At 45.0% G+C, this 12,720-nt stretch overlaps 1 protein-coding gene across 1 annotated transcript in view; it reads left to right on the top strand.

Moving 5' to 3' along the window:
- The first annotated feature begins 1,150 nt into the window (after positions 1-1,150).
- LOC311100251 (bifunctional heparan sulfate N-deacetylase/N-sulfotransferase 1-like) overlaps positions 1,151-12,720 on the top strand; it is a 43,043-nt gene continuing 31,473 nt past the window's right edge. Inside the window, exons 1-4 of the mRNA XM_084141094.1 lie at positions 1,151-1,796; positions 4,426-4,920; positions 10,313-10,400; positions 10,931-11,085. Of these exons, the coding sequence (XP_083997220.1) occupies positions 1,236-1,796; positions 4,426-4,920; positions 10,313-10,400; positions 10,931-11,085 (1,299 nt within the window). The 5' untranslated portion in view covers positions 1,151-1,235. The remainder of the gene's footprint in view (positions 1,797-4,425; positions 4,921-10,312; positions 10,401-10,930; positions 11,086-12,720) is intronic.

Raw genomic sequence — 12,720 nt, 5'->3', positions numbered from 1 at the left:
AGCTGAAATAAATAATTCTCTCTACTATTATTCTGACATTTCACATTCTTAAAATAAAGTGGTGATCCTAACTGACCTAAGACAGGGAATTTTTTGTAGGATTATATGTCAGGAATTGTGAAAAACTGAGTTTAAATGTATTTGGCTAAGGTGTATGTAAACTTCCGACTTCAACTGTACACTATTCTATCCTACAGATATACTTAATATTCTATCCACATACTGAACATAATGTCATACATCCCGTCACATACAGTGCATTGGGAAAGTATTCAGACCTCTTGACTTTTTCCCAAAACATTTTTACGTTACAGCCTTATTCTAAAATGGATTAAATTGTTTCTCCCCCCATCAATCTACACACAATACCCCATAATGACAAAGCAAAAACTGGTTTTCAGAAACAAAAAACCCCCCTCCAGAAATATCACATTACATAAGTATTCAGACCCTTTACTCAGTACTTTGTTGAAATGTAAGTCGCTCTGGATAAGAGCGTCTGCTAAATGACTAAAAAATAACAAATAAAATAAATAAGCAGCGATTACAGCTTCGAGTCTTCTTGGGTATGGCGCTACAAGCTTGGCACACCTGTATCTGGGTAGAGTCTCCCATTCTTCTCTGCAGATCATTTCCTGTTCTAATCTATGTGTGTATCTGGAACACTGAACAGTCCTGTTCTGATCTCGCTGTGTATATCTGGAACAATGAACAGTCCTGTTCTGATCTCGCTGTGTATATCTGGAACAATGAACAGTCCTGTTCTGATCTCGCTGTGTGTGTATATCTGGAACAATGAACAGTCCTGTTCTAATCTCTGTGTATTTGTCTTTGTCCTCCAGGTCTCCAGGATAATGTTTTGGGGATGACCTACTGGAAGAGCAGCACCTTGCTGGAACACCCGTGTGACCCCAGAGAACCATCTTCCGTCACCACCTTTTGTCTCTCTGCAGAGAGCCCCAGGACTTCGAGCAGGAGGGGGGTGGGGGGGTGGGGAGGGCAGGGGGGCTGGTGGATGGGGTGAAGGCACACATCCATGTCTGCCAGAGAGCCACCCACCCACACTGATGGTGTCCCCTGCCTATGTTGCTCCCACCACCCCTCGGCAATGGTGACATGAGTATGTGATGTGGAGGAGCCTGTTGTATTTTTAAAGAAGAATCTCTGCCACCTCTTAAACTACCGTTACATTCTGATTGTTTTCGCCGTGCACTCTGGCACTGAGTCTGCGTGGGATGATGTTGCTGCCGTCATGCGGTCGCCTCCGGCGGCTCTTCCGTCAGTCTCACTCCTTCAGTCTCCAGACCAGCCTGCTGCTCCTCTTCCTCTTCTGTATGGTGAGCGTCCTGGTTTCCGCCTACTTCCTCTACGGAGTCAAGCGGGAGCTGGAGCCGGCGGCGGGGGGGGGCATGGGAAGGCCGGAGGAGGGCACTGCCGACTGGGACGACCCCCGGGCCGCCACGCCCCCCACCTCCTCCCGGGCGCTTCCTCCACGCACAGCCAGGCCCTCAGACGTGTTGCGCACCGACCCTGTGGTGCTGGTGTTTGTTGAGAGCCTGTACTCCCAGCTGGGACAGGACGTTGTGGCCATCCTGGAGTCTGGACGCTTCCTCTACCGAACCGAGATGGCCCCGGGGAAGGGGGACATGCCCACCCTGACAGACAAGGACCGAGGCCGTTTCACGCTGGTCATCTACGAGAACATCCTGAAATACGTCAACCTGGACGCTTGGAACAGAGACCTGCTGGACAAGTACTGTGTGGAGTATGGAGTGGGCATCATAGGCTTCTTTAAGGTTAGTATGAAGTGGGTACTCTAGACTTCTTTTTAAGATGAGAGCCAGTCACTGATTGCAACCCAGGCTGGTAAGGTTGGTGTACATTGCTTATCACTCTTAAGTATCTTTAATCAGCTGTGTAAACCCCTGTAGCTCAGTTGGTAGAGCATGGCGCTTGCAACGCCAGAGTTGTGGATTCGTTTCCCACGGGGGGCCAGTATGAAAATGTATGCACTCACTAACTGTAAGTCGCTCTGGATAAGAGCTAAATGACTAAAATGTAAATGTAAAATGTAAACAAACAATAGGTCCTAAGAAACGGTAGTAAAATAAAGATGCCTGTGAAGCTATAGAAATTATACAACTAGATTGGTTTGTCTAAGCACATAGTCAAATGACTAGAAAAACCTTCATTTTTTTCCTAATGTGAACAGCCCTGAAGCCGAGGGGGAATTCTGTGGTTTGCGATAAAAGCTTCTGATTGAAATATGCGCTCGTTAATTTTAAATGACTTCATTTTAAATGACACCATCAAGGCGGGCAGGTTCCGCCTTGATGGTGTCGTCTAACCTGGAAGTCTACCTCCAAGATCAGCGAGTACAGTATAATACAATACACACACACACACACACACACACACACACACACACACACACACACACACACAGAGGCTTATCAACAGAGTCTGTGCCTGTGGTTGTTTGCCATGCTGTGGTTGGCTACTACCCTGCCGTTCCTTAAGTACGGTGGTCCTTTCATGGCTCATTGCTCAGCTGATAATGGCCCCACTGGAACATGGCTCAGCAAATTCGGCAGGAGTGGGAGTGGGATTTAGCTGCTTGGCTGCTACAGTACCTTCAGCCTGATTCTCCATGGTCGGGACTGAAGTGAACACCCACCTGTTAGAACCACTACACTGGGACCAAATGGCCTCGCCCAGCCTGGTCCCAGAGCACTCGAGCAGGGCAGTTATAACTACAGAGTAGATCCCAGAGCACTAGAACAGGGCTGTAATAACTACAGGGTAGATCCCAGAGCACTAGAACAGGGCTGTTATAACTACAGGGTAGATCCCAGAGCACTGGAACAGGGCTGTAATAACTACAGGGTAGATCCCAGAGCACTGGAACAGGGCTGTAATAACTACAGGGTAGATCCCAGAGCACTGGAACAGGGCTGTAATAACTACAGGGTAGATCCCAGAGCACTGGAACAGGGCTGTAATAACTACAGGGTAGATCCCAGAGCACTAGAACAGGGCTGTAATAACTACAGGGTAGATCCCAGAGCACTGGAACAGGGCTGTAATAACTACAGGGTAGATCCCAGAGCACTAGAACAGGGCTGTTATAACTACAGGGTAGATCCCAGAGCACTAGAACAGGGTAATTACACTGAGGCAGGGGATAGGGGCTGCTTTAAGCCACTCTCATCCTCCCATTAGTCATTGAGCTTAATCCCATATCCATGTTGTTGCTGTATAATTGGAATAGATCCTCCCCTCCTAAACTAGCACTAGAGTCAGTATCCTCATTCACCCAGGGTTAGGCTATATCAAGAACTGCCCCTTTTCCTGCTGTTTTGTGGCCATTTGGTCAATCACCTCCTTAGTATCCCTGAGCTAGTAGCCATGTTGCCATGACACACCAAGGTATAATAGGTGTTAACCACCCTGGTCCCTAGATCTATCTGACTGAGAGGTATACCTACTAGCTATAGGTGATAACCATCCTAGTCCCTATATCTATCTGACTGAGAGGTATACCTACTAGCTATAGGTGAAAACCACCCTGGTCCCTATATCTATCTGACTGAGAGGTATACCTACTAGCTATAGGTGATAACCACCCTGGTCCCTATATCTATCTGACTGAGAGGTATACCTACTAGCTATAGGTGATAACCACCCTGGTCCCTATATCTATCTGACTGAGAGGTATACCTACTAGCTATAGGTGATAACCACCCTGGTCCCTATATCTATCTGACAGAGAGGTATACCTACTAGCTATAGGCCAATATTGCTTGTGATGTTGAATTCCTTAAGTCAATATCCAGACGGATAGATGCATAGTAAGTCCTATTCTCTAAAGTCCGATATTGCCAGTGGGTCTGAGCACCAAGTAGCATCTGCTAAACCACTGAATGATGGTTTGCTTGTTTGGTTTGCATGGGAGTCTGACAGGGTCAGGATGACTCGCTGTCTGGGGCTGCTGTGACTGTGATTGATTGTTGAGAATCGCCAAATGCTGTTAATCACCAATCAATACAGCAGTTATGGGTCCACATCATCGGCATCCGGGGACCAGCTGTTGTTGGGGGTTAACTGCCTTGCCGTCTTGGGCATTCGAACCAGCAACCTTTCGGCGCTTAACCGCTAGGCTGCCTGCACACAAACACAGAGATTTACACACATACCACGACCCATGCATAGCCACACTTATGGGAATTACAGAGCCTTTACCTCTTTGGTAATGAATCTCTGAATCAGTGTCTATTGTGTGTTGGAGAATTGGAAGTAACATTGGCAGTTTTATATAATCATCTCAAGGATAAAGTGTGCGAATGTTTTCAGCAGGAAACTAACTGTAAACTGAAATGCAGCTGACTTGACCTAGCTCCATCTCTCCCCTGTCCTCTCTCCCAGGCCAATGAGAACAGCCTACTCAGTGCCCAGTTGAAGGGCTTCCCTCTCTTCCTCCATTCCAACCTGGGCCTGAAGGACTGCAGCGTCAACCCCAAGTCCCCCCTGCTCCTCATCACTAAGGCCCGGGAGGTGGAGCGAGGCCCCCTACCCGGAGACGACTGGACCGTCTTCCAGTCCAACCACTCCACCTACGAGCCTGTTCTCCTAGCGAGGACCCGGGTGCCTGACCTGGGCCTGTCCGGTGCGGGGACAGGGATGGGCAGCAGCCCCCTCCATGCCTCTGTGGTCCAGGACCTTGGGCTCCACGACGGCATCCAGCGGGTGCTCTTCGGCAACAACCTCAACTTCTGGCTGCACAAGCTTGTGTTTGTTGACGCTGTGTCCTTCCTTACTGGCAAGAGGCTGTCTCTGTCTCTAGATCGCTACCTGCTGGTGGACATCGATGACATCTTCGTGGGCAAGGAGGGCACCCGCATGAAGGTCTCAGATGTCAAGGTAAGCATCCGCAGTGGATTGGGAAAGGTCTTTGTAAGGGGGGTTAGTGTGTGTAATCGCTCATTATCTGTTGCATCGCAATCTGCCCTATTCTATTGCTGGTGCATACATACTTCCCAGAGAGCCATACTGTGTAATGGTGAGTAACAGTGAGTCGTGCAGGTGTCAGTGCCAGAGCTGACTGTGATGGAAGGAGATGGAGAGTGAGACAGCCAGGTGACATTACTATGTAGGACTGAGCCCATGCCAGAGCTGTGCAGATGTGACGGTGACACAGGGGCACAGGTGCAGTCACCAACATGTCTGTCCCCAGGGGGGCCTGACTTGAGGACATGGGGACACAGCTGGCCTGACTGTCATGGCAGTCTCACCCTGCCTTTGTCACTGTCTATCCTGTCACAGACAGAGAGAGAGAAGGATGGAGGGGGAGAGGAAGGATTAGAGTGCAGCGGAGTGGAACAGAATATATTTTCCTGTATTTCCATCCAATGCCTCTTTTGAAAGTAGAATAAGACTCTGTGTTACTGGATTCCCACCACATAGCCTCCTCAGCTCAGACAAACACTTATTACAAACTAAAGGTCAGGAGCCGTCCTCCAGCGTTCTTCCACATCGTTCTCTTTCTCCCTCCAACCCAGAGGACGGTCTTTTTCCATACAGCAGTAGGGTATGAAGCTCAGCTTAACCACTATCTTCTCCAGCTTTGCTTTGTGTGATGAGTCGCTGTTCAAAGGGCGTCCGCAGACTCGCCTGCAGCATGAATATTTGATACAGCGTCTTCTTCTTCTTCTTGTTCTTGTTCTTGGCGAGGGAGTGACGTTCAGTGAAGGGGGGGAATGAAACATAAACCCAATCAATGCGCTCTTATTGAGTTGTCTTGTATGTCGGCGGGCCGCAACAGTGTTAAATATGAATCAGGCGCTGATGGAGCTGTGGCATGGGGGGAGGGGGGAGGGGGGCGCGAGAGATAGACTAAACCTAAAAACAAATAGACCCAGATGCAACGTGAATATGGACAGGGTAATGAAGCATAGAGGGATGAGGACGGTTTGTCAGAGGGGGAGAGAGTGCACTTTTATGTCTATGCAGGAGGGAAATGTGTGGCCTGAATACTACTGCTAACTAAGGTGCTTCTTAGAGTAAATGAAGCACATTTCAGACATGGAATGCAACGCAATGTGCTTCACAGGAAAAAACTAATAAACAATGAAAATAAAAGCTGAAATATTTACTACGAAAGTAAAGGAAAGGAATGAAAATAAAGGAACGACTACAAAGCACTTTCTACACAGGGACACTCCAAGTCAATCTTAAATGAATCATTGTTTATTAACAGTTAACTGGAGAGGTTCCAACAAACTTTTTTAGGCCAAAATACCAGCAACCGTGTGTGAAAACCTTGTGAAGACTTACAGAAAACATTTGACCTGTGTCATTGCCAACAAAGGGTATATAACAAAGTATTGAGAAACTTTTGTTATTGACCAAATACTTATTTTCCACCATAATTTGCAAATAAATTCATAAAAAATCCTACAATGTGATTTTCTGGAGAAAAAAATTCTCAATTTGTCTGTCATAGTTGACGTGTACCAATGATGAAAATTACAGGCCTCTCTCATCTTTTTAAGTGGGAGAACTTGCACAATATGTGGCTGACTAAATACTTTTTTCCCCCACTATATATATATATATATATATATATATATATATATATATATATATATATATATATATATATATATATATATACATACATACAGTGGGGAAAAAAAGTATTTAGTCAGCCACCAATTGTGCAAGTTCTCCCACTTAAAAAGATGAGAGAGGCCTGTAATTTTCATCATAGGTACACGTCAACTATGACAGACAAATTGAGATTTTTTTTTCCAGAAAATCACATTGTAGGATTTTTAATGAATTTATTTGCAAATTATGGTGGAAAATAAGTATTTGGTCACCTACAAACAAGCAAGATTTCTGGCTCTCACAGACCTGTAACTTCTTCTTTAAGAGGCTCCTCTGTCCTCCACTCGTTACCTGTATTAATGGCACCTGTTTGAACTTGTTATCCGTATAAAATACACCTGTCCACAACCTCAAACAGTCACACTCCAAACTCCACTATGGCCAAGACCAAAGAGCTGTCAAAGGACACCAGAAACAAAATTGTAGACCTGCACCAGGCTGGGAAGACTGAATCTGCAATAGGTAAGCAGCTTGGTTTGAAGAAATCAACTGTGGGAGCAATTATTAGGAAATGGAAGACATACAAGACCACTGATAATCTCCCTCGATCTGGGGCTCCACGCAAGATCTCACCCCGTGGGGTCAAAATGATCACAAGAATGGTGAGCAAAAATCCCAGAACCACATGGGGGGACCTAGTGAATGACCTGCAGAGAGCTGGGACCAAAGTAACAAAGCCTACCATAAGTAACACACTACGCCGCCAGGGACTCAAATCCTGCAGTCCCCCTGCTTAAGCCAGTACATGTCCAGGCCCGTCTGAAGTTTGCTAGAGTGCCTTTGGATTATCCAGAAGAGGATTGGGAGAATGTCATATGGTCAGATGAAACCAAAATAGAACTTTTTGGTAAAAACTCAACTCGTCGTGTTTGGAGGACAAAGAATGCTGAGTTGCATCCAAAGAACACCATACCTACTGTGAAGCATGGGGGTGGAAACATCATGCTTTGGGGCTGTTTTTCTGCAAAGGGACCAGGACGACTGATCCGTGTAAAGGAAAGAATGAATGGGGCCATGTATCGTGAGATTTTGAGTGAAAACCTCCTTCCATCAGCAAGGGCATTGAAGATGAAACGTGGCTGGGTCTTTCAGCATGACAATGATCCCAAACACACCGCCCGGGCAACGAAGGAGTGGCTTCGTAAGAAGCATTTCAAGGTCCTGGAGTGGCCTAGCCAGTCTCCAGATCTCAACCCCATAGAAAATCTTTGGAGGGAGTTGAAAGTCTGTGTTGCCCAGCAACAGCCCCAAAACATCACTGCTCTAGAGGAGATCTGCATGGAGGAATGGGCCAAAATACCAGCAACAGTGTGTGAAAACCTTGTGAAGACTTACAGAAAACGTTTGACCTGTGTCATTGCCAACAAAGGGTATATAACAAAGTATTGAGAAACTTTTGTTATTGACCAAATACTTATTTTCCACCATAATTTGCAAATAAATTCATTAAAAATCCTACAATGTGATTTTCTTGATTTTTTTTCCTCATTTTGTCTGTCATAGTTGACGTGTACCTATGATGAAAATTACAGGCCTCTCTCATCTTTTTAAGTGGGAGAACTTGCACAATTGGTGGCTGACTAAATACTTTTTTTCCCCACTGTATATATATATATATATATATATATATACAGTTGAAGTCAGAAGTTTACATACACTTAGGTTGGAGTCATTAAAACTAGTTTTTCAACCACTCCACAAATTTCTTGTTAACAAACTATCGTTTTGGCAAGTCGGTTAGGACATCTACTTTGTGCATGACACAAGTAATTTATCCAACAATTGTTTACAGACAGATTATTTCACTTATAATTCACTGTATCACAATTCCAGTGGGTCAGAAGTTTACATACACTAAGTTGACTGTGTCTTTAAACAGCTTGGAAAATTCCAGAAAATGATGTCATGGCTTTAGAAGCTTCTGATAGGCTAATTGACATCATTTGAGTCAATTGGAGGTGTACCTGTGGCTGTATTTCAAGGCCTACCTTCAAACTCAGTGCCTCTTTGCTTGACATCATGGGAAAATCAAAAGAAATCAGCCAAGACCTCAGAAAATAAATTGTAGACCTCCACAAGTCTGGTTCATCCTTGGGAGCAATTTCCAAATGCCTGAAGGTACCACGTTCATCTGTACAAACAATAGTAGGCAAGTATAAACACCATGGGACCAAGCAGCCGTCATACCGCTCAGGAAGGAGACGCGTTCTGTCTCCTAGAGATGAACGTACTTTGGTGCGAAAAGTGCAAATCAATCCCAGAACAACAGCAAAGGACCTTGTGAAGATGCTGGAGGAAACAGGTACAAAAGTATCTATATCCACAGTAAAACGAGTCCTATATCGAAATAACCTGAAAGGCCGCTCAGCGAGAAAGAAGCCACTGCTCCAAAACCGCCATAAAAAAGCCGGACTACGGTTTTCAACTGCACATGGGGACAAAGGGGCGGCACACAAAAGCGTCGTCGGGGTTTGGCCGGTGTAGGCCGTCATTGTAAATAAAAATGTGTTCTTAAATGACTTGCCTAGTTAAATAAAGGTACAATATTTTTTAATTTTAAAGATCGTACTTTTTGTATAAATGTCCTCTGTTCTGATGAAACAAAAATAGAACTGTTTGGCCATAATGACCATCGCTATGTTTGGAGGAAAAAGGGGGTGCTTGCAAGCCGAAGAACATCATCCCAACCGTGAAGCACGGGGGCGGCAGCATCATGCTGTGGGGGTGTTTGCTGCAGGAGGGGCTGCTGCACTTCATAAAATAGATGGCATCATGAGGAAGGAAACGTATGTGGATATATTGAAGCAACATCTCAAGACATCAGTCAGGAAGTTAAAGCTTGGTCTCAAACGGGTCTTCCAAATGGACAATGACCCCAAGCATACTTCCAAAGTTGTGGCAAAGTGGCTTAAGGACAACAAAGTCAAGGTATTGGAGTGGCCATCACAAAGCCCTGACCTCAATCCTATAGAAAATCTGTGGGCAGAACTGAAAAAGCGTGTGCGAGCAAGGAGGCCTACAAACCTGACTTAGTTACACCAACTCTGTCAGGAGGAATGGGCCAAAATTCACCCAACTTATTGTGGGAAGCTTGTGGAAGGCTACCTGAAACGTTTCACCCAAGTAAAACAATTTAAAGGCAATGCTACCAAATAGTAATTGAGTGTATGTAGCTTCTGACCCACTGGGAATGTGATGAAAGAAATAAAAGCTGAAATAACTAATTCTCTCTACTATTATTCTGACATTTCACATTCTTAAAATAAAGTGGTGATCCTAACTGACCTAAGACAGGGAATTTTTAGTAGGATTAAATGTCAGGAATTGTGAAAAACTGAGTTTAAATGTATTTGGCTAAGGTGTATGTAAACTTCCGACTTCAACTGCATATATATATTTTTTAAATTATAAATTAGCCAACATTTCTAAAAACCTGTTTTTGCTTTGTCGTTATTGTGTGTAGATTGATGAGGGGGGGGGGGGGGGGGGGGGGGGGGGGGGGGGGGGGGGGGGGGGGGGGGACAATTTAATCAATTTTAGAATAAGGCTGTAACGTAACAACATGTGGAAGAAGTCAAGGGGTCTGAATACTTTCTGAAGGCACTGTATATGTATTTAACAGCCTCTCCCTTCTTCTGTTCAGGCCCTACTGGAGACCCAGAATGACCTGCGAACCTCTGTCCCCAACTTCACCTTCAACCTGGGTTTCTCTGGGAAGTTCTTCCATACTGGTGGGTGGACTGGAACAAACCCACTGCATGACTATAACACCCAGGGGGATCAAATACAATGTCTCGTGACCAACAATCTGAGTCCAGATAATAATAATAATAATAATATGCCATTTAGCAGACGCTTTTATCCAAAGCGACTTAGTCATGTGCGCATAAATTTTTACGTATGGGTGGTCCCGGGGATCGAACCCACTACCCTGGCGTTACAAGCGCCGTGCTCTACCACTTGAGCTACACAGGACCACAGATAATACTCTTGGTCATCAGTAATCTCTTGTGGACAGACTACATAAACATCTGACCAAATTACGCGTGATTTTAGTTCTGGGTTAACTGAGATTAGATCATCAGTTACTTCACCAAGAAAATGCATCGATCAAATGTCCAAATCAATTATTGCATGAATATAATTAACTTGCTTTAGATTTTCCCAGCACATATATCTATAGGTTTTCAACACCACCACACACCTATGCCCATGCCATGTGTAGACGAGGCTCAACCCCATCCATGTCTCTATTTTCCAGGTACGGATGAGGAGGACCTGGGGGACGACCTGCTCCTCTCCTATGGGAAGGTGTTCTGGTGGTTCCCCCACATGTGGAGTCACATGCAGCCCCACCTCTTCCACAACCAATCAGTGCTGGCTGAACAGATGCTCCTCAACAGGAGGTTTGCACAGGTAGGTTGGGGGGGTCCTGCTCTACACTGACTAGGGGTCAGGTCCTGCTGGTACTAGTAGCTGGGTGGTTGTAAAAAAAATTGTACATTCCTGTTTGAATGTTAGAATTATGGTTGATTTAAAAAAAGAAACATTATAAAAATATATGTTGGTGAAGTGAAATGAAAAATAACTTGTTTCAAAAAATTCTAAAAAAAAAAATAACGGAAAAGTGGTGCGTGCATATGTATTCACCCCCTTTGCTATGAAACACCTAAATAAGATCTGGTGCAACCAATTACCTTCATAAATCACGTAGTTAGTTAAATAAAGGCCATCTGTGTGCAATCTAAGTGTCACATGATCTCAGTGTATATATACACCTGTTCTGAAAGGCCCCACGAGTCTGCAACACCACTAAGCAAGGGGTACCACCAAGCAAGCGGCACCATGAAGACCAAGGAGCTCTCCAAACAGGTCAGGGACAAAGTTGTGGAGAACTACAGATCGGGGTTGAACATCCCACGGAGCACCATTAAATCCATTATTAAAAAATTGAAAGAATATGGCACCACAACAAACCTGCCAAGAGAGGGCCACCCACCAAAACTCACGGACCAGGCAAGGAGGGCATTAATCAGAGAGGCAACAAAGAGACCAAAGATAACCCTGAAGGAGCTGCAAAGCTCCACAGCGGAGATTGGAGTATCTGTCCATAGGACCACTTTAAGCCGTACACTCTACAGAACTGGGCTTTACGGAAGAGTGGCCAGAAAAAAGCCATTGCTTAAAGAAAAGAATAGGCAAACACGTTTGGTGTTCGCTAAAAGGCATGTGGGAGACTCCCCAAACATATGGAAGAAGGTACTCTGGTCAGATGAGACTAAAATTGAGCTTTTTGGCCATCAAGGAAAACGCTATGTCTGGCGCAAACCCAACACCTCTTATCACCCCGAGAACACCATCCCCACAGTGAAGCATGGAGCATGGTGGTGGCAGCATGCTGTGGGGATGTTTTTCATCGGCAGTGACTGGGAAACTGGTCAGAATTGAAGGAATGATGGATGGCACTAAATACATGGAAATTCTTGAGGGAAACCTGTTTCAGTCTTCCAGAGATTTGAGACTGGGACGGAGGTTCACCTTCCAGCAGGACAATGACCCTAAGCATACTGCTAAAGCATACTGCTAAAGAAACATTTAAATGTCTTGGAATGGCCTAGTCAAATCCCAGACCTCAATCCAATTGAGAATCTGTGGTATGACTGTACACCAGCGGAACCCATCCAACTTGAAGGAGCTGGAGCAGTTTTGCCTTGAAGAATGGGCAAGAATCTCAGTGGCTTGATGTGCCAAGCTTATAGAGACACCCCAAGAGACTTGCAACTGTAATTGCTGCAAAAGGTGGCTCTACAAAGTATTGTCTTTGGGGGGGGTGAATAGTTATGCACGCTCAAGTTTTCCGTTTTTTTGTTTGTTTCACAATAACAAATATTTTGCATCTTCAAAGTGGTAGGCATGTTGTTTAAATCAAATCATACAAACCCCCCAAAAATCAATTTTAATTCCAGGTTGTAAAGCAACAAAATAGGAAAAATGCCAAGGGGGGTGAATACTTAAGCAAGCCACTGTATGTATGTGTGTGTGTGTGTGTGT

Source organism: Coregonus lavaretus (genome assembly GCF_964263955.1).
Source record: "Coregonus lavaretus genome assembly, chromosome: 24".
In the NCBI taxonomy this organism is placed as follows: Eukaryota; Metazoa; Chordata; class Actinopteri; order Salmoniformes; family Salmonidae; genus Coregonus; species Coregonus lavaretus.
The sequence above is the reverse complement of the archived record's forward strand: the minus strand, read 5'-3'. Positions and strand labels throughout refer to the sequence as shown.